This window comes from Lepidochelys kempii, chromosome 2 (genome assembly GCF_965140285.1).
Source record: "Lepidochelys kempii isolate rLepKem1 chromosome 2, rLepKem1.hap1, whole genome shotgun sequence".
NCBI lineage: Eukaryota > Metazoa > Chordata > Testudines > Cheloniidae > Lepidochelys > Lepidochelys kempii.
In genome coordinates, this window is record NC_136381.1 from 24,550,778 (window position 1) to 24,578,448 (window position 27,671).

General features: G+C 38.7%; 2 protein-coding genes across 5 annotated transcripts in view; one reads left to right on the forward strand and one right to left on the reverse strand.

Annotated features, from left to right (window-relative positions):
- MRPL13 (mitochondrial ribosomal protein L13) overlaps positions 1-17,669 on the forward strand; it is a 51,553-nt gene extending 33,884 nt beyond the window's left edge. For 2 of the 3 annotated variants that reach the window (XR_012157104.2, XR_012157105.2), the window contains exons 7-8: positions 4,990-5,130; positions 17,378-17,669. Coding sequence is in view for 1 of the 3 variants with exons in the window: in XM_073330242.1 (XP_073186343.1) it covers positions 17,378-17,402 (25 nt within the window). In the remaining 2 variants the exon portion in view is untranslated. The remainder of the gene's footprint in view (positions 1-4,989; positions 5,131-17,377) is intronic. The other variant, XM_073330242.1, reaches the window with a different exon arrangement.
- A 6,610-nt stretch (positions 17,670-24,279) lies between these two features.
- COL14A1 (collagen type XIV alpha 1 chain) overlaps positions 24,280-27,671 on the reverse strand; it is a 174,755-nt gene continuing 171,363 nt past the window's right edge. Inside the window, exons 46-48 of one of the 2 annotated variants that reach the window (XM_073330233.2) lie at positions 27,575-27,652; positions 26,546-26,701; positions 24,280-25,197 (exon numbers count right to left, since the gene is read on the reverse strand). In XM_073330233.2, the coding sequence (XP_073186334.2) occupies positions 24,878-25,197; positions 26,546-26,701; positions 27,575-27,652 (554 nt within the window). In that variant the 3' untranslated portion in view covers positions 24,280-24,877. Of the gene's footprint in view, positions 25,715-26,545; positions 26,702-27,574; positions 27,653-27,671 lie in introns of both variants that reach the window. The other variant, XM_078851428.1, reaches the window with a different exon arrangement.

A 27,671-nucleotide genomic window follows, 5' to 3' on the forward strand; every position in this document is an offset into this window, starting at 1 on the left:
TGAGACTTGAGGATGACAGTAACCCCGCATATTAAAAATGGGCCATGGGACATGACAGACAATTGTGGACTAGTTAGCTCAACATACTGCAGAGGAAATGTTAGAAAGACACTCATGTAAGGCTGAGTTCTGTGTATTTAAAAAAGAATGTTTTCATGCACGCTACAAAATACAAAGGAAAAAGCAGCCTTGTAGTAGTGGTAGTAGTATTTTATTTAATTAATTATTTATTAAATAAGCATTTCCCTGCAGTGTTTGCAGTCCAAACTTAATAGAATTGTTCAGGCACATGAGAACTTGAAAGTGACCCGATGAAGTGAGCTGTAGCTCACGAAAGCTTATGCTCAAATAAATTTGTTAGTCTCTAAGGTGCCACAAGTACTCCTTTTCTTTTTGTGAATACAGACTAACACGGCTGCTACTCTGAAACTAGACTAGCCAGTTTCAGTTAAGTTTCCACTGTTCTAGCTGACACTTACGGAAAAAGTAAACAAAGATCAGCCATAGTGGAAAGAAAATTAGATTTCAGATATTCTTTCATTTTTAATCATCCTAAATTGCAATAACATACTCACGGGGGACTGATTTTAGCCTTTGCCCTGGCTGTTGTATGTCACTCTGTTTTGGAGTTGCAAGGGGCAGGGAGAACTCCCTTAGGGCAGGAGCAGCCCAGAGCTGACTTGACTGACCTGTTGCTGGCCTCTCCCCTCCGTTCACTGTTACAGGCCCTGATGTTAGAGGGGGGAAGGAGCTGTGCCTGTAGCACCGATTGCTGTGTGGATTCTGGGCTGCTGCAAAGCCCGTAGGCAGCACAGGAGCCATAAATCAGAGTGACCCCTTGGCCCATCCAGCAGATCAGAATCCAGAGGGCACAGAGATAGGGTAAACCCACCTCTGCGCCTGCTACCCTCGCTTGGACCTTCTGCACTATAGTGTTTTACAAACGTGATTTTTACCTTGACACCCATTTTTAACTTGATCCCATTAAAAAAACACTGTGGTTTGCTTTAGTGCGGGAGCACGTCTTAATTAAAGGTTTCAGAGTCACCACCTTGGTTAACTGGCATGTGGAGGGATTTGAAGATACACTGGTTTAATAGGCAAAGGAAATGCAATTGTGGTTCTATAATCGGATGTTGATAAGGTTTTACATTAAAAATTACTGGCTAAGAAAAGAGATCATGGTACAAGAGGGAAGATATTGTCTCATTGGACAGAGAACTGGCTGAAAACCAGATAACAGTGAATGACTGTAATTGGTAAATTCCATAGTTGGAAAGAAGTCATTAATGGGGAACATCAAACGTTATTTTTTAGATTTCTTGTGTATAGTGTTATATGAGAATTTGATAGTGAAGGTAAAGAATGTTAAATGCTGATGGTACTCTCACTGGAAATATAACTAATAGTGCATCTAGATTTGTAATGGTTTATTGTAGGTCTTTTCCATCGTTGCCAGTAAATGAAAACTGAAGCACAATAGACAAATATAAAATGATGTCTGAGGTAACTGTAAATGGAAAAGGCATGTTTAAATAGATCCAGCGGTGCAATATACAAACCCCCAAAAAAGGATTTTGGATTTTACATACCTGAGAGACAGCCTTTCTCCCCATGCTTTATAAGCTGTATCCTGCTTGATACAAATAGAGGGAAGTGTCATCAGGGAATTCTCTATGAAGGCACTTTTCCTTAGGAGTGCTTTCCCACTCCCCCAGTTTGAACCCGTAGACCTCCAAGGCATGCTTCAGAGCCCATCTATTTGAGCAGGTGTTGGCGGAGAGGGCTGAGGCAACTAGGATAGGAATTCTGTTTGGGGGGTAGAGGTGGAAGTGTGGGTTGGGAGTTTTAATTCATATTGCCTCTACTGACTGTTAATGACTATGAGATGTGTTGGGAGGGCAGGGAGAGAAAGAGAAGGGTTCCTGCTTTGACTGAATTTGATTTATAGCTTTTCTTTATTGTGTGTTTAGATTTATTTCCAGGGTGCTCAAAGTTCTAGTCTGGTTGGATATTAAATAGAAAGAAAACAAAGTACTGATGCCATCACCTTGTACAGAGTTGCTGTTAAAAAAGACACAAATAGCTTACTCTTATTACAGCACTTTTTATCAGTAGATCTCAAAGTGCTTTACGTAGGAGCTGAGTATCATTATCCCCATTTTACAGAGGAGGAAACTGAGGCACAGAGTGGTAAAGGGACCTGTCCAAGGTCACCCTGCAGGCCAGTGGCAGCACCAGGACTAGACCCAGGTCTCCTGAGTCCCACTAGGAAACACTGCCTCCCTAGACCTGCATTCTATTCCTTGCCCTGTTGGGTGACCTTGGGCAAATTATTTTACCTCTGTGCCTCAGTTTCCCTGTCTGGAAAATGGGGATAATGATACTTGAGCCTTGCAGAAGACAAATGCTGCTGATAACGATGAGGGGATGACAGAGGCCACAGTCCTCAATGCCAAGTAGAATTTCAGTTATGGAAAATTATCAATTATTATTATTTGTATCATGAAGAACATTAAAGGACCTATCGAGGCCATATCATAGGAAAAAGGCACTGTTATGTGAAGAATTTACATATTTGTAGATTATATGTTTAAAGAATGACAGAGCTCTAACCACTAAATGCACCTTTCAAAATTAAAACTCTATGTACTTTTCAGTTCCCAAATACTTTCACCCTCAGGGCATATTTCCAACCCTAGCCTCCATTTCCTGGTTTAAGATAGCAACTGCTGTGGATGCTTTGAAGACAATAGTTGACAAGCAGCGCTGAGGCTGGGGTGAGCCTCAGTTGAGAGGACCTATATCTGCCTTTTTTACTAAGAAGCCAGGGGAAAGAGGTGACCTGCAGACTTTGACAGCTGCTGAATGTGGCTTGGAGTGAACGTACCATTAAGGCTGGGGAAGCACAAGGCTGGGAAGGAATTGTTGCGTGGCAGCTGCACCCACAGGTTCAGCAGCGTGTGTCTCCATATGTATGGTTCTTGGTTGTCTGTTAAGAGCCAACCCCTTCACTTTTCCTTCCTCGAATAACATGGCTCTCTGCTTTCAGAGTTGTATGATTCTGGTGTGGTAGTGTCCGGAATGTGCTGAGAACTATGCCACAGTGGTGGGTGGGTGGGTGGATGAAGTGTGGGATATTGCTGTAGCTGGCTCCCAGTAGTGCTCTGTTGAAACCTATTCATGATTTTAGAACAGCCCCAGCAACCCCTTCCAAGAAGCAGGATGTAAATGCTGGGGCCAGAAATCAGGGAAGTTACTCTAAAAATAAACATCAAAAAGTTGTTTGATTTTCTTCAGTCAAATTTCAGAAAGTTTACAATACATAGAGTTTTAAAGTTTCAGAAGGATTTTGGAGATTTTTCTCAAACAGCCAGAGAGGGATTATCTGGCAGATGGAGATTCTTAATGGAAACTCTTCATGAACCTAAACCCCTGGCTGGAAAATAGGCACTCACTGTGTTAGTAGGCAGCAAACTAAAGGCATTTTCCCAGGATTGAGACTCTTGTTGTGTTTCTGGAATTTACCCAGACCAAACTGGAACACATATACAGGTCCATCTTTTTATATTTGGTTGCATTTGTTAAAATTAGTAAATTATTTAAATAAACTGTCTATTCAAAATACATGTTCCTGAACTTTGGAAGTTTTGTGGAATAAAAAAACAAGACCTTCCTATAAATCCACATCTAGCAGCTTAGCTCACATGTGCATGTCTATCTGATTTACACTTAATTTTCATTTCCTGAGTTCTGAAGAGGTACCCAAAACTAAACAGTAGTCTTAGTAAAGTCTGTGTTCAGTAATTCCAAGGAAACAATATTAAAGGCACACCTTGTGTTGTGTTAGGTATGAAAATGGTAGTTTAAATATCTCCCAGGATGTGTTGCATTATAAGGGGTACAACCCACAATTAACAAACCATGTAAAAATGCCTTTTATTCTAAAATGTAGGTGTAAGGGATGTTTATTAAATGGAAAATTATAGGTCTTATTATTCTAGCTGTCAGAAGAGACTCAGAAACAAAGTTGTAAAGATACCTCTAGAGATTAATGGGCTTTAAAAATACTTTTGTGAGAATGTATTAAGGTACTGTACTGTGTTTATTTGGCGGATTTTTAAAATGCCTATCAATTATCTCTGCTAAAAGTTGTTTCCCCGTGTGCAGCTATTACTTAGACTGAAGGTCTTTGGACCAGGGATCTTTGTTCTGTGTTTGTGCAGTGCCTACCGCAGTGGGGTTCTCCCATAATACAAAGAAATAATACCATCACCTTGGGCTGTGAGCTCTTCAGATCTCACTAAGCAGGATCAGTATTTAAAACGCTGGTGCTGTGGGAACTAGTGTTAATTCAGTGGCACTCTTTCCCTTTGTGTCCGTCCTCTTTCCTCAGAACAGATACAAGACAGCCAGTGAGTGAAAAAGCTACTCCACACTTCCCTTGCCAGTGTGGCTCAGGCCTGTTCTAGAGGTGGAAGGGAAGTTCAGTTTCTGAGACAACTCAGTTCTAGGGCTGCTGAAGTTTTCAACAAGAGTTCCAGTGGCTTTTGATATTAAGAAAGTAAAATATATATATTTTGTGTGTGTAGAAACTATCTTAACAAAACATTCTGAAAGATGAAAATAATCTAATCTTGTGCCACAGAATCTAAGATGGAATTCTTCCCCCCTTTCCTCCCCGTGGATAGAGCATTGCACAGTTAGCTACATACTTTTGAGAAAGGGTTTCCTTTGCAGCATTAGGCTTTGACCATGACAATGGCAGGGTGCCAGACAAGATGGACCAGTGGTTTAATCTGTATTTTTTTAAAGAGGGATTAAAAGGTTAACAAATCTATATTTTAAACCTTTCTGCTGGTTAAAATTAATTCCATGTTCTTTGTTGTACATAAAATTCACCTTCCTGTAAGTATTTAGCCTAATGCCATTTTATTTTTACCAGATTAAAACTGCAGCTATGCAGATCAATTTTCTTATCCTCCTCAGACTAAGATATGCATGGCACACGTGCTAGAAAATGAGAGGCCCATTAATATGAAGTAGACAAGCAGGGTAAAAATGGAAATATTTTACGCAATATTTTGAAACAGGAATATTGTTGAGATACAGCAGAGTGAATTAAAAAAGGTATGTCAGCCATAAATCTGAATGTAATTTCTGTGTGATGATTTTGCTGCGCTATTTGTCCTTATCATAATAAAACTAGAGAACTTGTTTGCTCTTTATAATTTGTAAATATCCACTCCTACTGTATTTTTAAATGTGTAATTATTAACAGTGTCTTGTGGAAAACACTTCACAGCTTGTCCCTTCTTGTCTTCCTTCTGCTTACTTAAACATACTCCTCTGAGTTCAGGAGTTGGACTGAGCCAGTGCAGAATGCTCTCCATTCCAGCACTTCTCTGATGGCTCCATTAGCTTTTGCCGAATTTATATCATTTTTGAAAAAGTTTCTGTGGTTCTAAAGGAAACCCTTCCATATGTGTCCAGTACTGTCTTGCTGAGGCCTTGTCTACATACCCCTATCCAACATAGCTATGCTGGCAAAATCCTCAGTTATACTGGCAAAAGGTCCTTTTGCCTATATAGCTTATTTAATTTGTCAACAAAAGCACTCTTTTGCTAATATAAACTGTGTCTCCACTACAAGGGTTTGCTGGTATGGCTGTTGTGGTATAGCTATACCAGCAAATCCTTTCCAGTGTAGACAGAGCCTAAGAGTGGTTTCTTTGAGTTTAAGCTGTTGTGTTTTTTGGAGGGGGTGGAGGGAAAGAGAGGGTGTTTACCAGATTATGTTAAATTGAAATGAGCCTCTTAAACCGAAATAAGTTTCTACACCCAAACTCACACTGGTTTAACCAAATTAATTTGAAAATGCACCTTTAGTTAAACTGGTGCAAGTTTGTATATAGACGAGGTCTGCATTCAGGCAGCTTGAAGCATTAGCTGTGATAAACATGAAAGGGTCTCGTTCATCTCAATTCTCATTTACACTGGAAAAGGCTTTCTGGTATAACTATACTGGCAAACCCTCCTAGTGTAGACCATTTTATACCAGCAAAAGCACTTTCTTCTCTACAGTAGGGTTTTTGCTTTTATAAAAATGTTGTCCTAAATTTACACCCCATGTGACAGTACAATACCAGCAAATTTCCTACTGTAGACCAGGCCTTGGTTATCAGTAACTTGGAAGCCTAATGTTGATTTAAATATCCATATTAACTATTCCACTGAGTATTTTAGCAGAGACATCCAGCTACTCTAGAATTATGGACAAATCTTGAGTAGAATTACATTCACTTGTCTCCCTGTTACTCCAAACTCAAGTTTATATCTGTGTGTAACCACATAATTTGTTATTATGGAAAATGTTAACAATGTCCTAATCCTTGGTCTTTTATTTAGTATTGTGGTTAGGCAAATAGCTAAAATGTGTTCTGAGAAGTCCCCTTTAGCTACTGTGCAATTACGTAATAGCTATTGACTTTGGCACAGATTGCAAAGTATCTGAAAAATAGATGTAGTTCTTTTGTTTTTAAAGGTTGTGTTTTCATTAACATTTGATTCAGCGTGAAAGTCCACCTTTAAAAAGATGAACTGTTAGTAACTAATGTATTTAGCAATGAAGTATTTGCAGCCACAGCTAATTAATAAATGACACTCAAGGAAAATTTATGCCTGGAAAGAGTGCAAACTTAATTCTGTATATCTTGAATATAATTATATTCAAAAACAGGTGAATCAGAACATTTCAGTACTACAAAGGGTAAAACAAACCATTTCAATATAGTAGTTTATTAAGTATACATGGAAGATAAGTGATGAATTTTATTGTGCGCAGTACACTGTCATCAGTTAGTAATAATGCCTCATTCCTGGGATTATGATTTTCTCACAAATGCAGAACACCACCACTCTAATTCAGGTATATAGTGTTTGTATTGGTTAACAGAATTGAAGCAAAGAGTGACAGACAGCTAGATAAGAAGTGGCCTGATTTTCTCATCAGAACTTGTAACTAATTGAGTTGCATTTATCTGTTGTCTTCAGTTAGGAAGCTTTTTTATAAACTTGCTTAACAGAAATACAGACTTGTTTGTGAGCCAGTAGATAAAGATGATCTATTTAAAATGCATCTTGCTGTCAATTAAACTACACTTGGGGTTCTTTGTCTGGAAGCCTGAAAAGAACATGTAAGCTTTGAAAAGCTTTGCTCTTCAATAACTTACACCTCTCGTCATCTGAAATCTACACAGAAGAATCATACAGAGAATAATTGGCTTTCAGCATGACTTACTCGGCTCTCAAAGTGAACTCTCCATGTGTGTGCAGGAAGGAGGTACAGAAGATAAAAAGGAGCCAGTAAGGGCCAATGGAAGAAAACTCTGCCCCAGCAACATCTAGTCATGAAACCCAATTTACAAAATTTAAGCCATTTTGACACCTGTAACTTATCAGACTACCATCTTTATTTTTAGTAAATGACCGTACAAATGGGAATTTTGACAGAGATGAATTATTGGGGATTATAAGTAACAGGGAGCGTTCCACAGACAGTGCACTCCACTAAATTCTTTTCCTTCCCTGAAAACCTTGGGGCAAACCAGCACAAGTTAATTCTGGCCAAGTCATCTTTAACTTGTGTTGGTTCCCCTTCCATTCTGTCAAACCCCTTGTCCCACAAATAGTTCAAGGGCCAGTAATCAGGAAAGGACTCTGTTGGGACTGTTGCCAAGGGGCTGGAGCTGTTTCCATCTGTGTAGATGGCCTTTGTCTCCAGAAGCGCCAGTGAAATTCCCAAGCTTTGAGTGCCAGGCCACCCAGCCATGTCCACAGAGGAGCAAACATCTTCCTTGCCCCTGACAATATAATTAATTAGAATATATAAATAATTAGCAGGAAACTCTCTGTAGTACAATCTTCAGCTTAGTTAATAGTCTCCTGTGTGGGTTTTTCCCTATAATACATTAGCACTCAAGAGGCTGACGTGACTAGGGATGTAAATATCGTTTAAAAAGTTAACCAGTTAAACTATTAAAATTATATCGTTTAACCAGTTAACTGATTAAATGGAGAGGGGATGGGGCTGCTCCAGTCTGCCGGTGGGACCCAGGGCCACTGGTCCGGATGTTCGGCCGGCCGGCCGGCCAGAGGTGCTGAGGCTGAGGGTGCTCCTGCTGACCCAGGGCTGGGGCTGCTCTGGCGGCCAGGGGCTGTGGGTTAACAGCTGTGTGGTAAGACTAATGCTTACCGTATAACCATTTACTATTTTACATCCCTAGACATGACTTACATAAGCAAGCTATCCATAGAACCTTATACGGTCCATTAGGATGAATCTCACTCCTGCAGCACTTCATACTGCTGTGAAGATATAGGGGGAAAAAGCTAGGAATTCTGATCAGTAATTTCTTAAATTTCAGTACTCCAATAGTATACTTTATCTGTTTAAATTTTACAGTGTTGAATTACTAAGTGCCAGGGGACATCTGTATCTTGCATATTGGAAGCTTGCAGACAGGTTGTGATTATTCTGCAAAAAAGTTTATAGAATGGTTGTAATTATTCTGCAAAAAACCCGTAGAATAGATCACATACAACTATTACCAGCTGCCTTTCACACGGAATGGTTATTAATTTGTACGGGGTTTTTATGTGTATGGAAACTTTTGTTTCCTCACTCACTCATACTAGCAAACAAAATCTAAACCAAATTCTAACCTATAAATGCCCTTTTCAACTTTGCCATTACATTAATCTTTGTGCAAGGTTATTGGTGTACAGCTCTAATATTTTAGCTTTAAGGCATTGACCCATTTGAAAACTCATACTTGTCATTGGTAAGATTGCAATAAATATCTGGACTTCCCATCTGTATCTTGGTCACTCTCCTCAACTGATGAGGAAGGATGATTGCCTGCAGATGCTAAAAGAAATGCACTTTGAATACTTCAAAGCTTTCAAACCAGGTGTGCACTACTGACTCAGGAGCAGGCATTGACAGGTAACTTCTTTAGGAGCATTGATAATCTTCATATTTCCCCCTTTAGTGGAGACAGTTTTAAAAATCATTGTTTAGAAGACCTGAATATAATGACAAGTGAGGATGGGATAATACTTCGGGAATATGTGTGTCATTGTTCAGGGGAAATCAGGAGATCACTCAGTTAAGTTTGGCTTCATATCAGCTATTTGAAATACATCAGAATATGTACTAAGTGTCAAAACTAACATTGTAATTTTGAAAAGAGATTGTTTGATGAAAAGATGATTCTTCATTACTTTTTTTTTTTTTTTTAGCTGGGTTGGAGAGAGAATTGCCTCTTATCAGGAGCAGCATTTTATTAGCCCCATGTAGTGCAAAAACTTGGCAGACATGTAACTCCCTCTTTGAGGAGAGGGGAAGGGAAATTAGTATTGCAAATCATGTTGTGAAATTAATCCTGATGCATATAAGTTTTAAAAAAAAGTGATTAATGGTGTCCTTAAATACATAGTTTTGAAAAATTATTCTTTGACAGATTGATATATGAGAAATTCATCTTGTCAAAAAGAATAATGGCCATTTAGTATAGAAGTAATAAGCGATGATAATACACTGTTTTACAGCATTTTTAATCCAAGTATGTTAATCCAAATATTAATTTATTGTCTGAAGACTACTGTGAGGTAAGCAGTGTTATTTTACAACTGTTTATTTTGGCTCAGGTATAAAAAATGTGTGTTCTCCCTCAGCAAGTGCCCTAAACCAGCAATAAGATGCTGGACTTCTTATGGGATGTAGATTGCTGAAATCTTGCTGGTTCTATTGTGGCATAGGTAGATTAAAACTCAAATCCAGCCTTCGCAAACAGTAGCATCTCTTCTTGTTTCATTTCTGAGACTGCCAGAAACCTGCTTTTGTTTCACAAAATATTGCTAAGCAGAAAGACCATCTTAGTTGGAATGCACTGACAAGAATGTAATAAAGATGGAATTGTATGGCAAGTCTGTTGAGACTTGATTGAAATAACCATAGGAGGCCGGAAAAAAGTATTTGAAAAAATATTTTGCATCATATTGAAGAAAACAACTAGGTTTTACTGATTTTTCTCATAGTAGCTAAAAGTGATAGTTACGTTTAATCCACAATTCATCATAGTGTCTATGTGAACTTGTCTTACACTGCATTCAATTTTTGTTTGATAAGCAATTACATGTGGAAATACTTCTATAAATGTTGCATCACCAGAGACAAAATGTGAGGTTGAAAAAAGCAAAATCAGTTTGTTTGTTTTTTTATTTGTTTTTAAGGAAGTAGTATATGAAACATTTGTATGCCTACAGTAGCCCACTCAGACTGCTGACTCTTCGATAATAATTTATTTATTTATCTACCTGAGCAACTCCATTCTCAACAGAGAGAAAGAGAGAAGAACAAGTTTCATGTCTTAGCAAGGAAGACCTCAGTGATTCCTCTGGTCTTCTTAACCACTAAGGGTGTCATCCGATGGAGTGAGCTGTAGCTCATGAAAATTTACGCTCAAATAAATTTGTTACTCTCTAAGGTGCTACAAGTCCTCCTTTTCTTTTTGCGGATACAGATTAACACAGCTGCTACTCTGAAATCTACCTACATGGTGTCAGCAGAATCCTTTTGATAAAATTACAGGTCATTATTCTGAAAGCTGTCTTCATAATTAGTTTTGTTTGCTTTTTAACTCCCTTCAGTCCACCACCACTTTATACGAGGGAGGGATGTTCACAGATGCTGTCTCTTTAAGGATATTTACAAAGAGGGGTTTGTCATCTTTCTTACACAATGCATAATTAGGCTGTGGATTGGATTCCCACAAGATATCATTGAGGCTGAGTTTAGGATTTAAACAGTATAGATTACGTGAATATCCATATGTACATGAGCATGGAATAAGAAAGACAGAAAAAATTTTAAGGGATATAAACCCTTCTTTCAGGGCATAAGCCAACCTGGCATTGAAGTGTTAAGCCAGAATGATTATTTGGACCACCGCATAAAAGAGAGAGCTCCTGCAACACTGTTGTATTAATTCAGGTGGAATATATCAGCTACCAGTGTTAACATAACCCAGTCACTGTCCAGTGTTAAACAAGGCCTGGGCTCTGGCATACAGAGATCTCAGCCTACTTAGTACCATGACGCACACACTATTAAAGGTCCTTATAATATTTTATTAAAGGTACAGAAAATGAAGGAAAAACAGGTAAAGCATTTGAAATGTAAAGTATTAAATAAGGCGTTTGTTTTACCATCCTTTGTCCCCTTTCTGTGGGGAGAGTTTTTAGAAGGACTAATCCCCTTGTGTGACAGTCTCTTTAAGTGTATCAAGGATAGTAGTAATTGTCCTTTTTGAGGAAAAGAGAAGAAGTTAGTTGGATGGGCTGGAGCTGTTGTTGTTGCTATTGTTGTTAAAGTCCAATCCTGCTTCCTAAGAAGAGAAAACAAGACAAACACACACAAAATGGGAGAGAAAAGAATAGCAAAGATAGAGAATGCAGCTTCTGCCTCTGGTGTCCACTTTTCCTTGCAGCCTCACTGCTGGAAAAACACAGGCTCAGCACATAGTCTTATCAGCCACTCCTAGACCTGGCAAACTCATACCAGCTTCAAGTTGTTTAGGGTATTGTTTTCAGTTGCCTCTTCCTGGTCACAGGGTTACAGCAGTGTTGCAAAATATACAGTCTTTACTGGTTAACCAGACCCTTATTTGACAAAAGGAAAAAGGAGAGGGATAGGAAAGATAAGAAATAAGGTGGAAAAGGAACTGGACACATGGAGGGATGAGGAGGGAAGAGAGAGACCGAGTCTCACATCCCAGATGGTGGTTGGGATTCAGCCAGAGTCAGTGGAAGTGAGGGTGTCATCTGGGTCCCTCCCTCTCTCTCCTGAGGCGGTCAGGACATCTCAGGATCAGGATTACGAAGGCCTGGGGACAGCAGGGGTAGTAGCCATGATGGTGAAACTCGCTCCAGTAGCCAATTTCTCCCCACCTCCATTATCTTTTTCTTTAAGGAACCCAAAAGAGAGTGATGGGTGGAATAGCCCATCCTCTCATTTTTTTGTCCCCTTATTAGGGCTAATATCAAATATAGCAATGTTGGTTTATTGATATTTGGTCTTACACTGTTCTTGTTTACCAGCCATGATCTTAACACTGTTCTTGAATTATACCAATAGGCCTCTTTGTTTGGACTACATCAGCCTTTGTCTCCCTTTGCTACCTTTTCCCATCAGCATTTGTTGTTATAGGTTATTGTGACATCTTACACTCAATTCTGACAGTTGAACTCGCAATTATGGTAACTGTGTAAGCCCAGTTATCACAGCACCACCACCCCATAATTTCCCAACCCCCTCATGGATTTTCAAACGATCTCATTCTGCTGACCACATGAAAGGGCTCCGTGGAATGCTGGTAGTTCAGGCCCTAGCACAAGAAACTTTGTACGGGACAATCACCACACTAAAGTAGTTTGACCTTATTAGCCTCACAGCATACCCAAGTATGTAATGCTGACTGTAAAAGACTCCGTATGATCATGTTTAGCATTCCACTCACACTATCTAGATGGGTATTAAACAGGCAAACTGAAAAAGGATCCCTAGCCTTCTAACCTTGACATCTTCTTGAGGAAATGATGAAATATAATGTTAGGGATTTTCCTTTTAAGTTTTTCTTTTCTCTTCCTTGTTTTCAAACTACCAATTCTTTTCATTCTTTTACTCTTTCATGGGTTCTATTTTCTGCTTTATTCTGGAAACAAGTATAGTCAAAGCTTTATCTTGATATTTACAAATACTAAACTCAGCATATGGTATAAAACACTGGAGGCCAATGATTAAGTTTGATGCTTTATTATACAGTTACAAGTTGTAACACAGTATTATGTTGGCTTAACACCCTTTTTGCAGATAATTACATAAACTCTGAATTAAGGACAAGTCTCTGAATTAAGAACAAGTTCTGCAAATAAATGTACTTAAGAGTCTGTAAATCTTAACTTTCATGTCTGTGTCTGGGAGTTTGTGTGTCTAACCTAGGCATTTACAAAACTCTTTATACACTGATGCAGGTTAAGGACTAAACAGAGGTCTTGTCTACGCTAGCCTTTTTTCCTTAGCTTCCCACTACTACCGTTGCTGATGGCAGTGGTGAGAGTGCTCGTGTAGACAAGTTGCTGTCAACTCCTAGTAGTTCTTGCCATCTAGACCTCCTTTAAGCAAGGTTAAAAGAAATATTTTTTGAAACCTCAATGGCTTCTCTACATTAGCACTCTTACTGTTGCTGTAGCTTCATTGATTGATGTACCAATGGTACTTTTTAAGGAAAGAAAAGACTAGTGTAGATGCAACCGGATCAGCCATGCTACACCTGTGATTCTGGAGCCATTTAGAGGCACAATTGGCTTAACTCGTTACAAGTAACATTATTGAATTTATGTCCTCAGAGAAGCTTTTCTGCCATCACAACTGTGGCATCGCCACCCACACGCCTGGTACTTAACTGGGTTTATTTTGAATGCATTCTGCGCAGCTATTCCATACTTCCTCACACAGGATTCTGGATAGATGAGGTTGCTCTACAGCTCACAATTTTAAGTTAGTCAGACAATGTGCTGAAAACAATAGATCCTGCAAAAGAAAATTCTGGAAGCTTTAAATTGGCCAGCATTTTCTGTGTAATGTATCAAGGAAAGTCTTACTGGATTGCTTTCACAGGGTGGGGGATAGAGTCTTCAGAATTCAGGCACATAGACTGGCACCTATATCACATGGGAAAGTTCTCTGTGACATGTCTAACCTCACAGAGTTTTGGAAAGAGGGGAGGATTAGATTTGCCAGTTTCACTGGGACAGTATAAGGATGCCTCTGTCTCCACAGCAAAATAAGCATATGCCTAACTTGTTAGAGAAACTGAACTGTGCGCCAGTCTAGGCAGCAAGCAAGGATGGCAGAAGATTAAAATTTACCAAGTATTAACTGTATGCTCTCTGGACAAAAACAGTGTTTTAGTCAGCTGTGCCCATCTCTTCCCAGTTAGGGGGCATGAAAAAATGCTGCTGTATCAACAGGGCATAAGAGATTTAAAATCTGTATCCAAATTTTGCAGCTCACGACCATCTCTCAACATCTTTTTTGCATAATTCCAAAGTACTTCCTAGTAAGGGAGAAACAGTAGCTTCATAGAAATTATCATTCGAAGAGGCTACTTATTTAAATTAGTGGATTTTTTTTCCTAGAATTTTACTGATTTATGTTTTCAAAGCTTTTTTATATGCAGTGTAACATTCCTGGGGGGGTGTACATATTGCTGGCAGACATCAGCTGCATGGATTTACATTACATATTATTGGCAAAACCAAAATTACTTCCCTTCATTTGTGCATTTTTTTTGATTGCAGAGAGGTTGTATCCCTCTCCCAGGAGTCTGCAGTTAACAACATGCAGCAGATAAATTCTTCACAGGAATATTCAGTGTTTTAAAATGCATACAGTCTTTTTCCTCAGCCAGCGCATGAAGTTTTGAACCGGTTCTTTCTAGGAGACCTCATTTCCTTTTTGAAGTAGTTAAATGATAGGTACTTTCTTAGGTTTCACTAAAACAGTTTGTTCAAATGCATAATTGCAGTGTTTTGTTGTGAGAGTGATAAAGTATTTCCCTGCCTAGTGGAACACACCCCCCCCCAAATGTATGGGGTTTATCAGCAAGGAGCTTTCCTTTGATGTTCACCAATAGCTTCTAATTCTTTCCGAGTTAGACAAGTTTTTTTTAAGCTTCAGTTCTTTCTGTGACAAAACATTGATATCATCCTTACCAAAGGTACTACTTTTCAAGGCTTAGCTTTACCAGTGCCAAGTACAGTCTGTAAAGCAGAGACTATTGCTTTCAAAAAGTAAATTACCAATAACTGTTAAAGCCTAGTATGACTTCAGAAAAGGCTTTAAGAACTTTTATGTTTGTTCATGGTAGACTTTCAGCAGAGACAAATCAGCTTTTGAGCTTCATTAACCTCATACAATTGGAAACTGAGGCTTCAATTCCTTTTGACTTTGAAACAACAAAATTTAAGTCCAAATTGCAGTCTGCATGCAGAAAAACAAAACCAGAACAATCCTGAATGTGTTTTCAGATCAGTGAAAAGTTCTGTGGGACCCTAAGATCTGTAACCAGTTTAACATAATAAGCTTGACCTGCACAGACTGCCAGCTGACTGGACTGAAATGTTAAGCTGCCATTCAGAGAGAAACAAATTTCAGTGCTCAGGGTAGAGGAAGCGTTATTGTATGTGTGTATTGAATGATTTGGTACACACACAAAGACTATGAAATACTCAAAAGAGGAAACTTGTACTATGCCATGCAATCAATAGTATCTCTGGCATGGGATTTTCAAAATCCCTGAGTGTTGGCCAACTCTGCTGTTACTGAAGTCAGGTAAAACTGCCATTGATTTCAGTGGGAGCAAAGTTAGGCCAATATTGAGCACTTTTGAAAATCCCACTTTTAATTCACATCAGACACAACAACATTTTGAACTACATGAGCATGCATGGAGAGTGATCTTAGAGTAACACAGTTTGGAGCATTTCCAAAGATTTGGGGAGATATCATCTTGCAAAGCTCTGCGAAACATGGCTTTGCTTCATTTACCAGCTACTGAATGCTGGACTTATTTCAATTCCACATTATAATTGAATAAACATTGTCCAATTGTTTAAATATTTCCTTGTAAGTCCATACATGTTGTTTACAGTTTTTGCATGTGGAATGAAGACAGAGTTCAGAAATTAATACAAACAGTGCACTACTAAACTGGGATAATTGACTGAATGGTAAAAAGTCATGTAGTACATAATATAAAAGGTCAGTTGTCCCTTTTTTCGTAAAAGTATGTCTTGTAACTGTAAATTATGCATAGCAATACATGTGATAAGTAGCTAAGATCTGACTCTAGATCACCACTTCAGTTGCTTTCATATAAAGTAGTATTTCACATATGCCCTTTATACAGCTTTACAATCCATGGCAAAATGCTGAATCCTGGACATGTGGCTTTAACACCTAACAAGAAATAGTGAGATTTTTGCCTGGTTTCTGTGGAACCATCTAGGTAGATGCTTTGTGTGGTCCCTGTTGTGAATTTCTGCAGTTAGCCTGAGTACACAATACTTCTTCACTGACTTCCTGGTATTTGAATTCCATATCTGAAAATGTAGTCAGGTTTACTTTTGTGAATTGCACATGACAATGAAATATTCCAAACATCGTCTTTACTAATGAGATTCACATGAAGTCTACTGAAATAACCTTTTGTACACAATTTTGGCTTCTACGCTGAGGTCTCCACTTTTTAAAATCTTTCTGTATCTAGTTAGAATTGGAAAAGAGCTCTATAGTTACTGTATCCATTTGCAGTTTGTAGGTGAAAGCAACTGTTGCTTTGTGTTGCTTTTTCTAATAAGTTATATTAAGGCAGATTGTGTTTTAAAGCAGTTTGATGATGCTGTCCACAGTGTCCACTCTCTTCATCTCAAGTTACCATATCATCAGTTTACCAATAGACATCTTCAAAAATGGCTGGGGAGCCTGTACTCTTCCCCAGGTTCTACTGGGGGTGTCAGGGCCACATCTCATGCCACTACTGAGAAGTCTTCAAAAGGCTGGGATCTGGCCTGACCCTGTGCCCAGCAGGAGTCAGAAAAAAGTCTGCTCCTACTGCCAGTGGATGTTAACTGGCTGAGAGTGGCAGGTTCTAGTAACCCCTTTGTTTGCTAGTGAACCCCAGGACACTATGAATAGTCCAGTCTAGTTTCATTGTCCAAGCAGACTGAAATGCAAAACATAAACATCAGAAAAGATACAAAGTAAAGTAGATTTTTAAATTCTTCAGCTTTAATGGTTTTTGATAACTCAAAAGTATAGCCTAAGCTCTCAACTTCAAACTTGTCTTGTTTTGTAGAGCTTATTCAGATTTTAAAAACAAACCTAAGTTTGGAGAAAAATGAATAGCAGTATTTAGCTATTTAAAGAATGCACTCATTTAAAGATGCACTGTTACATTTGTGAAGGTAGGGAGCAGTTAACCTAGACCCGGTATCAAACAACTTGCAAACAAAGCTTGAGGCTTGTAAATTCTCAAAGCTCTGGTTTGATCATTTATTGCTAGATTTATGTGTTCATTTTTCTTTTTACCAAAAAGAAAAACAAAAAAAACCCCACCAACCATAAGGTTGAAATTTCAGGCACCAAAAGTAAGGAAATTACAATACATATGGTGGTTACAGAGATTTTAAGTCAAACAAGTATTTTCTATGCCTGCTTTTGTTGATGAAATATGATGATTTTTTTTTCTAGACCTAAAGATTATCGAAAAATGTGAAAAAGAACTGAAAGAGGAAAGGATGAGTTCCAGCATCACATTAACTTGGAAACCCACATGCATCTTAATCATCCATTCTATGTAGAGGACAGATTTTTTTTCAGGTACAAGGCAAATTTGTTTGGGGAAGATCAGTCATCTTTAGTGTAATGGAAACACCAAGCTAAACACTGATATAGTATTTCTGACGTTACCTGTTCCAGAATGTATTGCATGAATCTGGCCTTTGATGTTGAATGTTAATAAAAGGATTTTTTTTTATTTCTCTATAGAGAACTCCAGTTATCTTTCTGTGTATTTACATCTAATGGAAACATGTTGTTTACTGACACTTAAGCTATCTCAGACTAAATGCTGCAGAACTTTGTGTCTCCTTTTCTCAAGGAATAATAGTGAATAATTATGGACATTTCACTCCCATGAACTGTACAGTAACTGTAAATTAACTATTTTACTGACCTGCCAGAGCAGATGGTTTATTTTCACACATTTTATGATGTAATAGAATACAAAGTCCAGTTTTAAGAAAAATCAAGAAAAGTATTTTAGAACCTCTTTAATGCTTGCATAGCCTTTTTTGGAGCTTCAGGAAACTATGACTTGTGGTATATAAGGAAGCCATTTGTCACTTCTACATGTTCGTTTATAACTAAATATTTTTAAACTGAGTGCACATAAAACTGTATTGTGACATAATCTTTTATGCCCAGTTCTTCAGAAAACCTTTTCCAGATTCTGAAGACATGCTGAATGGAAGTCAGGAGAGATTTTGCTGAATGTGGCCCTAAGTGAATCTGCAGTTTCCATCATATTGTATTAATATTAGCATCAGTTTAACCTAAAAGTTAATCAATATTGTAAGCCATTCTCTTAGTTTTAAGACATTTTTGTAACATTCAGACAGAATGGGGACTACTCTGTACTAGCCTAAAAGTTCCCAAATTGTAATTCATAGACCACTGTTAGTCCGCTGTGCACTTTCGAGTAGTCCGCAAAGAGCTGGATGGTGACATGGTGCTGACTCTTCTTTATTTCTACCTGCTAAATTGCATTAAATGACAACTAAATATTTCCTAATACTACTTTTCCAGTACTACCACTGTTCATTCTAGCAGGAGGTTATATTATTACAAATGGGAGGGTGTGATGGGTTCCACAAGTCCTTCATGGCGCAGCTTTGGGTTAATAAACTATTATGGGCTCAATCAATCCTGCCCCGCTACATCTGTGAGAGATGTCCCACTCAGAGGGAAAGGGTTTAAAAAGGGAGAGTACCGAATAGTTGGAGGCAGACCACAGAGGAGAGCCTGCTTCCAGTCCTCAGCTCCTGAAGGGCTGGCTGAAGGCAAGATTTTCTTGGGCAACCAGTGGGTTCCCTCCCTGAAGGAAGGGCAGGCCTGACGCTGAATCATTACTGTGGGACTATGTTTTTAGACTAGCTTCTACGCTTCGTTAGGACCACAGCTTACCAGAGACCCTCTGAAGAAAGAGCCCTATCACACCTTTGGAACAGTCGTGTTTTCATTTCTTCAAGTTTGTTGACAACCCTGGAAGAGGGTGGACTATTGGAGACTCATCCAGGGGACTGATCCTCCTGCAACCAGACCCATGTAGCAGAATGCCTGGGCACTGCAAACCAGAGGCGGGGTGAGTGCAATGGCCCCATCTTGGCCCCTAGGTGCCCTGGGACACTAACACTGTGACAGAGGGGTGGTGTCCACATGACCATCTCTGTCTTAAAATAAACGTTGCTACTTTGAAAAATTTGAGGAAAAACTGCACCTAGTCACAATTTTCGTGCAAAATCGTTTGTCCGTAGATCAGCACGTAGCCATAGAAATGTACATCTTGAGCTGTGCCTGATCTTAAAATATTTTCCCCTGGGTAACTGAGGAAGGGCAAGCCTGGATGGCAACTCAACCGTGGGCTGACTGCAGTTGACAAAGAGCCTATTGAAACAAGAAAAATCCTGCATAGGACACCAACTGTGAAAACCAAACAGATTGCACAGAGCTCTTTCCTTTCAAACCAAAATCTGTCCTTCAACCCAGTCTTAGGAAAATTAGGTTGTTTTACTTAAACTACAGAAACGTAGCATCTTTCTTACTGATCCCAAACAATGAAACTGAAGATGAGCAAAATAACTGTTCAGTGATGCAAATTAAGCAAAACTTTTAAGGGCCTGTTACAGCGAATCTTTTCATTCAAAAGTGTACTTTATTCCTACAAACTACCCCTTTGAAGTCGATGGGGCTACATGTGTACACAATGCTCCTAAGTGAAGGTGGTGATGGAATTAAGGCCTTATTCTAGTATTGCCATTGGGGTTGAGGATATAGACTGCTTGTATGCCAATTTTCATTCTTTTAGTCTCTCAAGGAAATTTTGGCTCCATTTTCTAAAGCCAGAGCATAAGAGAAAGTACATTTTGTTTTGCTTACAATGTATTTTTCATATCAGCCATTTCTTTGGCATTCAAATGGACTTATTTTAGGAAACATTCTTAGCCAGTGATCTCACAACCTAATTTCAGTCATTAACGTAGGAGTATTTTTTTTTTAAAACAAAAAAAAAATCCGACTTCTTGAAATAAGCCCTCTTTTTTGTGTGTGAGGATACAGTATATATTTTATAGGTAGGCACTGGATGGTTTCAGCCATTCATCCTGTGTTAAATACTTCACAATCAGCAACTTTAATTTATTAGACCATCTGGCAAAGTCTGGAACTCTCAGGATAAAAGTGACTGGATTTTGGAGGAAATGTTGAGCCTGAGCATCTGTCTTTTACTTTTTTTGGCAAGTGCACAAATTCAAAATAAAATAGTTTTTATGACTTGTTAGATGGGCACTCCCATGTACTTATCATCAGAGGACACTCTATGGACACACTAGGTTCACATATATTAACTTGTGTGCATGGAGTACTTTGATTATGGTAAGCCATAATTTTAATATTTGCTTGACTAAACTGTAAATATACGCTCAAGTTGTGAACTACAATACGTAAATTAACTCATAATATGAAACATTACCAATACTCTCATTGTATTGCCTCAAAGTTATCCTCTAACTTGTGTATTAGAAGGATTTATGTGTGGGAGGGGCAGAAGGGAGAGTTGTTCCATGATGGCTGATGGCAGTATTTGAAGAATATGGAGCAAGAATATAACTAGCACAGTGATTATATACTGCAGCTGTTAATAACATACATGGAGCAAAGAGTCCTGATGAGTCTCCTCATTATGAGGGAGGCTTGAGTCTATATTACTATTCTAAGAGAATTAATGTTATAGTGGGGTTATTAATAGGGGGGCTTCACTCTGGAGACAGGATTAGTTTACCTTGCAGTGAAATTGAAATACATTCTATATAATGTGTGTGTAATGGTTGAGTTTATCAAACTGATTTAAGGGGTTTAGACACATCTATTAACTTTAATGGGCAATGTGTCTAAAACCCCTAGACTGCTGTCACAATCACAGTCTATGTACATAATATACTTGTACATAATATACACAACTAAGCATTTTTGACATCCTGAATCTTTAATTCATAACGCTCTAGTTAACCTGTTAGGAAAAACATTTCAATGTTATTTTAGGATCATCCCAAGTAGACCTTAGCCAATGATAGAATATTATCTACTGCCACTCACTCAAAAGAGCTTACTGATTCAGTGTGGGACGTAATTTTGAGTACATTTAGTTAATGGGCCATTCTCAAACTGATGTAGCTCCCTTAACTTCCGAGGGTGCTATGCTGATTTACATCATCTGCAGAGCTAAAAATGGTGGGCTTGTTATAAGCAAAGTATATGCTGTAAAGCATCGGTAACATCATACTGTATGCGGCTTTAGACCCACTTTTCTAAGTAATAAACCTTTCAGCAACAACAAAATACAACACACATCATTGAACTCTAGTGAATGGTAGAGAGAGACCAACGTCATAGTTTCTGTATATCTGGTTTTGGAGCTTAGATACCAACGTGATAGGCACCTATGACACGTAAATAATTCCCTGTGAATTTTTCAATGTATGTTCTTTGAAGAGGTGGGGAAAGCTCTTTAGAAAGGCAAGTTTGTAGGCTGGGATTTACACTGTGTACTGACATGTACATTTGAGCTGGCTAGTTACATGAGTGGCAGTGCAGACCAGAAAAAATCCCTTTCATGAAAGGAAACCAGTTGAGTGGATTTGAGCTTATTCAGCATTGAATCCAAAGTCTAAAGCTGATGGATAGCACTCTGCCCTGTATCTGACTGACTATACATTTTACTGCTCAACTACTCTTTGTGTAGACAACAGTATATTAATTTCCTACCCTTGCAGTTACAGTAGCATTAATTTCTTTCTAACTCAAATATTAGAGACTGTGGCTTTAAGTAGATCTCTTGCATTCACTAAATCCTGCCCAAATCTCATACAAATAGAGAGATCCTCCTGCAAAATATTTCTACAGAATTCTCATTAGTTTATTTTTGCTGCTGTTTCCTCTGGTGATGCTAGTAGCAAACTTACTTCAGTTCAATACACTTAATGAGATTCTCTGGATTTCATAATGAAGTTAAAAATGTTTAAGTACTACTTAGAAAATGTTCAAGTGTTAGCATTAAGAATGTTTGTATTTTCCATGTTGTTACAATGAAAGATGCAGCTGGCCATCTTCAAAATGTTAAAACAAGTACTAATGTGTGAAAATACTTTTGTAGCCTACCAACTACATACAAACATTTTCGGACACATTTTTAGAGCACTCAGGGTCAGTATGCATTCTAAATTGGTTAGTCTCTAAGGTGCCACTAGTACTCCCATTCTAAAGTTGTTTGTTAGGACCTAATCCCTATAGGGATTTTGCCTGATTAAGGACTGCAGAATTGGAATCACTATTGCCCAGCATTTAAAAAAATTGGTATAACTGTCCTTTGACATCTTAATGTTATGCTGTACCTATTTGCGTAGTTGGGAAAGTTAGTATTCAATACCTTCTCCTGTTAATTTGTCTGGAAGAAAAAAAAATTATTTGGGCTAGTCTGTGTGAGGCAGACTTGAGTGTTTTCTGGCAAGGAATTACTATGTATGAATGTGCATACATCCTGCCATGAAATGCAGTTAGTCAATTATTCTATGCTATTCCACCATTCTTCCGTAAAATGCAGGAAGTTCCAGTGAGAAATTTACTGTGCACCCTCTTCAATCCCGCACTTCATAGCTTACCTGGAGCTAATTGCAGGAGAATGGTAAGAATTAGAGGGCAAAGAAATGACAATGCAGAAATTAAAGTTCAGAATTTAAACATACGTGGTTATCTTACTGGAAAGAGCACTGGGAGATGAACAGGGATGTCCTTACTCCTGTGCATAAATGCTCTGGTAAATTGGGGACTAATTTGGGGCCAGAGGTTTTTGAGACTACAGCAAAAAATATACAACTTTGTTGTGGACTAAATGCCGATGAGTCACCTCCCTTTATATTGATGAGCAAAGAGGACGCACCATGGGGCACAAGCAGAGACTGATGGTCCTTAGCTGGATGAGAATGAACACACGCTGGCCTTTTTCAGGGGAACAGTAACCATGGTGTCAGCTGCTTCATCTTTGCCATGCAATCTCTTAGCCCAACACACAGGCATTTAAGCAGCATAAGCACAGACAAAACATATTCCAAAGCGATCAGTCGTGGATAAGAATTAAAAATTGGAGTAATTATTAAATTAGAATGTTTTTACAGTGCCTAGCGCAATGGCGCCCGGGGCTATGATTAAGCACTACTGCAATACAAATCTTGTTTCTGAGAGGTTTGTAAGTAGCCTTGGACATTAGTCCCTATGTGTATTCCACTGTGGGTACCCACGGAGCTGGAGAATTTTTGAAAGCAGTGTCCACTGGTCCACAAATGAGTTCTTCCTAACCTCATGCCTCAAAAAAGTAGATAAAGGCCAGGACGGACCAACTGCCTCACCTCCTGAGTACTGCTTGTCAGTCACCCACAGTGGAATACACATAGGGACCAGCACTCAAAGAGGAGAAGATTAACTGGAGGTTCTTTGAGATGTGTGGTCCCTCTCTGCATTCCACTCCCTGCTCTCCATCCTATCTGCTTTGGCTCATCTTCTGCTTCGTGGTAGAGAAAGGAGTGGAGAGTGGTCAGTCTTCCCCACCCTTGCTCTCCTTGTGCCCCCAACCAAGGAGATAAAGGGCACCAGCAGACACAGCTTTCAGAATTCCCGACTCTGGGCACATGGAGCACATGACTACCCACAGGTAAGGACCACACATCTTGAAGAACCTCCAATTACTATAAGGTATGCAACTTCCTCTTTTTTAAATCCTACAAGAGGTTTTATCATTAAGATTAACATAACTGTTGCTTACTCTGGTCAGAACTCTGATTTGAGTTATATTTGCCTTTTTTACATTTATGTGCATTATTATAGATTAAAGTATAGTAGTATGTGAATTGATTTGTGTCTTGAGTGGTTGCACTGTGCCATGATTAGCTGACCAAGTTGTTTTGCAGTTACAGATTCCAGTCCTTTGCTACTAGTTTGGTACCCATATGCAATATCCAGTGTCCACGTGCTGTATATTTCACATTCTGTTGTCTTATTCATATTTCATCTTACACTAGTAGTTTTCAAGTAATAAATACAAATTTAATTTCAACTGTGTGCATTTTGTAGAGCAAAACAAACAAGTGTCCCATACTACTTCTTTTGTCATTATGATACTATAATGAAGGCAAAAATAATAGGTCCTTAAGTGTTGTATTGAGAAAGTGTCTATATTCTGCCTTTACACGCTGCCATCTGAAGTTTAGTCCAAATATTTGGAGCTAAAATCAACAAAATGGAATGTTTACTTATAAAAGTGTGCAACTTTTATTTGCATACAAAACAATTGAAATAGGTTCACAATAAATTATCAGCATGTTCCCATATAACTTTGTGTATTTTGAATACTGTGAAAAAAATTCCATTAACATAAGACTTCTTTGTGAAGGGATGTAACAGCCAGGTATAAGGAAACCTAGTGAATATGCAGTGTCTTCAGTGGTGAATTAAGTAAGGTTACTCTGTTAAGAAAACAATTTATCAAAATATTAATGGAACAAATCATATGGAGAAACATGGACAGCAAAATACTACTGAATTAACTTTTCTGAATTGTCTTAATTAAACCAGCTATTGTGATGCCTTTTTTTTTTTAGATACAGTTTGAATAATGTGTCAAACAGTACACAAGAGTCTCAAAGGTCTATAAATGAGCTTTTAATCTTCTAGCACCAACCCACTAAAATACTAATAGTTTCTGGCATGCAACATTATTACCATTATTTGTTCTTTTGAGGTGGCTGTGTACAATTTTTTTCCCTTTAACATATGAGCCTGTAACCATTTTCCATGATGATAATTTAGGCAACTGGACACAAGCCTAAATATATATGCACATAAATTTTCCCTTTTAACAGTTCCTTAAGTGTTTTTTTTAATTGCCCTCTTACGTATTAGAGTGTTCACACTTCTTTTTGATATTTGCCTTCTGAAACGACTAATTCCAGGAGATCTCACTTCAATGGCTTCCATCTCTTCCTGAACAGGAGTAAACTCTGGTTGAGCAAGATGAGGTTCTGGATAGGAGGACTGGGGATATTGGGCTGGTTGGGGGTAGGACCCAGGAACTATATACTGCTGTTGCTCACCATCATAAAGTTCCTCTGGGTCATAGATTTGGTAGGAGTTATGTGGCAATTGCACTACGGGGATGTCTTGATCAGTTGCATCACCGTATCCACCTTGACCCACCACCAGCGAGAGTATTTATATGGTTAGCACAAAAGGAGGGGAGCAGAAAATTAAAGTAATAATTAGGAAATTTGAATATTTCATCTCTTTAAATACAATACATTTAATTCACAAAAAGAAACTGAAAACATTTAACACAATAAGCAGGAGAGATTGGAAACAAACCTACCACTCGACAGCCAAGTTAGTTGGAAATCATCACCAAAAATTACACCATTGTGCTTATTATATATTAAAGCAATTTGTCTGCTTTATCAGATTCCAATTATGTCCTAGAATCTATCATTAATGGACAGAAAAGGTCAGGCAAATTTTAATTTTAACAGGACAAGGAAGCTAAGTGCATATACAGCAGTAACACCAAGTCTGTTAGTGGCGGTCAATATTGTTGATGTAAAGTATAGGGCAGCTCAGTATCATTTCTGACCTTCAGCCAAATGAAAGGAAAAATGCAACCAGAATGAACCTTTCACCTTCTGGAGTGGAAGCCATTGTAAGGGATTGGGCCTTAAAATAGGAAATGAACAATAGAGGGTGGGGGTAGAGAGGAGAAAAGGATGGGAAGAGACGAACAACAAAAACATACAGATTAGTAAAACATACAAACTAAGCTGTCTCATGTATTACATTTGTAGTGACTAATAGCTTACTAAAACAGAAAATTAAAATTAAAGTCCAGTATCATGACTGTGTCATAATTCCTGTTAATTTCCTTCCATTGCCTCTATATATTATAATGGAAAATATTACAATACAGGATCCCTAAATTTTACAGGAGGGATTTTAGAAAAGATCCTGTTTTCTGGATTGTTTCATTGGTTATTGATGAGCACGTGCGTCCTTCTTTCAGGTTACAGTAGTTTTTGTTTAGTAGAGTTCATGCTTTCATGCTATATAGAAGCACATGAATGAGGAAATTGGGTAATATGTTTCAAAGACTACAAGACTCCACTGTCACAAACATTAGAAAATGGAGACTCAACAAATAAAACATTCAGTTGACAGGTAGTGGATGCATACAATCGGACAGTGCCACAAACACACACATGACAATACTGATACGCTTCATTCATGGTATAGGCCTTCTGGATTTGATGTGAATTTTCTTGTTTCTTACTCTGTTACACTCTTCTCTTAGTGTAAATCCATAAATTAGAACAGAAATAGACCCATAGCTTTTCAAGGGGTATCACATTTTAATGCAAGGTTTTATCAAAGGCCTCCATCTTACTTTGGCTGTTGGTAAAGGCACTACACTTCCTTCTCATCCCACCCCTTCTACAAAGCTGACTCCTAAAGGCTGGATAAAGACTATTTACACTGAAGAAATGTACTCACCTCCCACATCATACCCAGCACAAGAAGAAGGATCACAGTAACCAGGTGGGCCAGAAGGACCCTGTGGACCAGGAACACCTGTATGACCAGCTGGGCCTCGTTGGCCTGGAGATCCTGGTGGCCCTGGGCTGCCAGTTCGACTTTCACCAGAAGGTCCTGCATAAAGTACATGCATGAAACAAATAACTATCATCCTCAGTAAAAGCACTGCCTTTAGAACATCCTGGCAGCACTGGAAGCACCTGCTAGGATACCATGGCTCCGAGAGTGCTGTAAATACCCAGGAAGACAGCTTAACTAAAGAGGAAGGGATTCCTGGGAACTCCTTAAAACTCCCCCAGCAAACTGGGAAGAGTTTTGGGTGATTACCCTACTGCTGCTAAGCCTCACATCCTCTCTGGATACTGCTAAGTCATCCCTACCACAGAGAGTTTTTTTATCCTGAAAGTTTATTATAATACTTCTGATAAGCAAATCTTTTGCAGTCAAGGCTCAGCAGATTGCACCAAGTGTCAGGTAACTATTCGGGGAGGTTAGTCACACCTGGAATACTCTGCCTTTCTAGCAATATATTCAGTGGGGGAAATCCTGGCTCTACTGAAGTCAAATCTGTTTTTTCCATTGATGTCTATTGGGCCAGGATTTCACCCTGTATATTTTATCGTGAACTAAGTATAAACCTTTCCAGCAGTCATAAATGTTTCAATAAGAAACCAAATATAGCCACTCCTGGTCATCAATCCCTTATTCCACAAAAGCACATGTCCTTTGGACAAGTGGTTTATTGTAGGCAAAGGGAGAATATGTGTGTGACTGACACAGTGTCATCATGTTATGCTGGGTTGTGATGTCATGACACAAGCATTGTGACACTGAGGTGCCCAACGTAGATTTGGGACACTAAGGGTCCTGCTGCCTAAGCCTGCAAGGTGCTAGACAGACCCCTGAGAATCTCAACTGGCCTGCAAATACTAGGATGGGTTACAGCTGTGTGTTAACCCTAAGAGCTCTGGAGAACGATAACTTTACCTGCAGGCCCTGGTGGGCCTCTGGGCCCTTGTGTTCCAACACCTGGGTTGCCTCTTTCTCCTTTCTCGCCTGGTAAACCTATTGAAATATTAAGAAT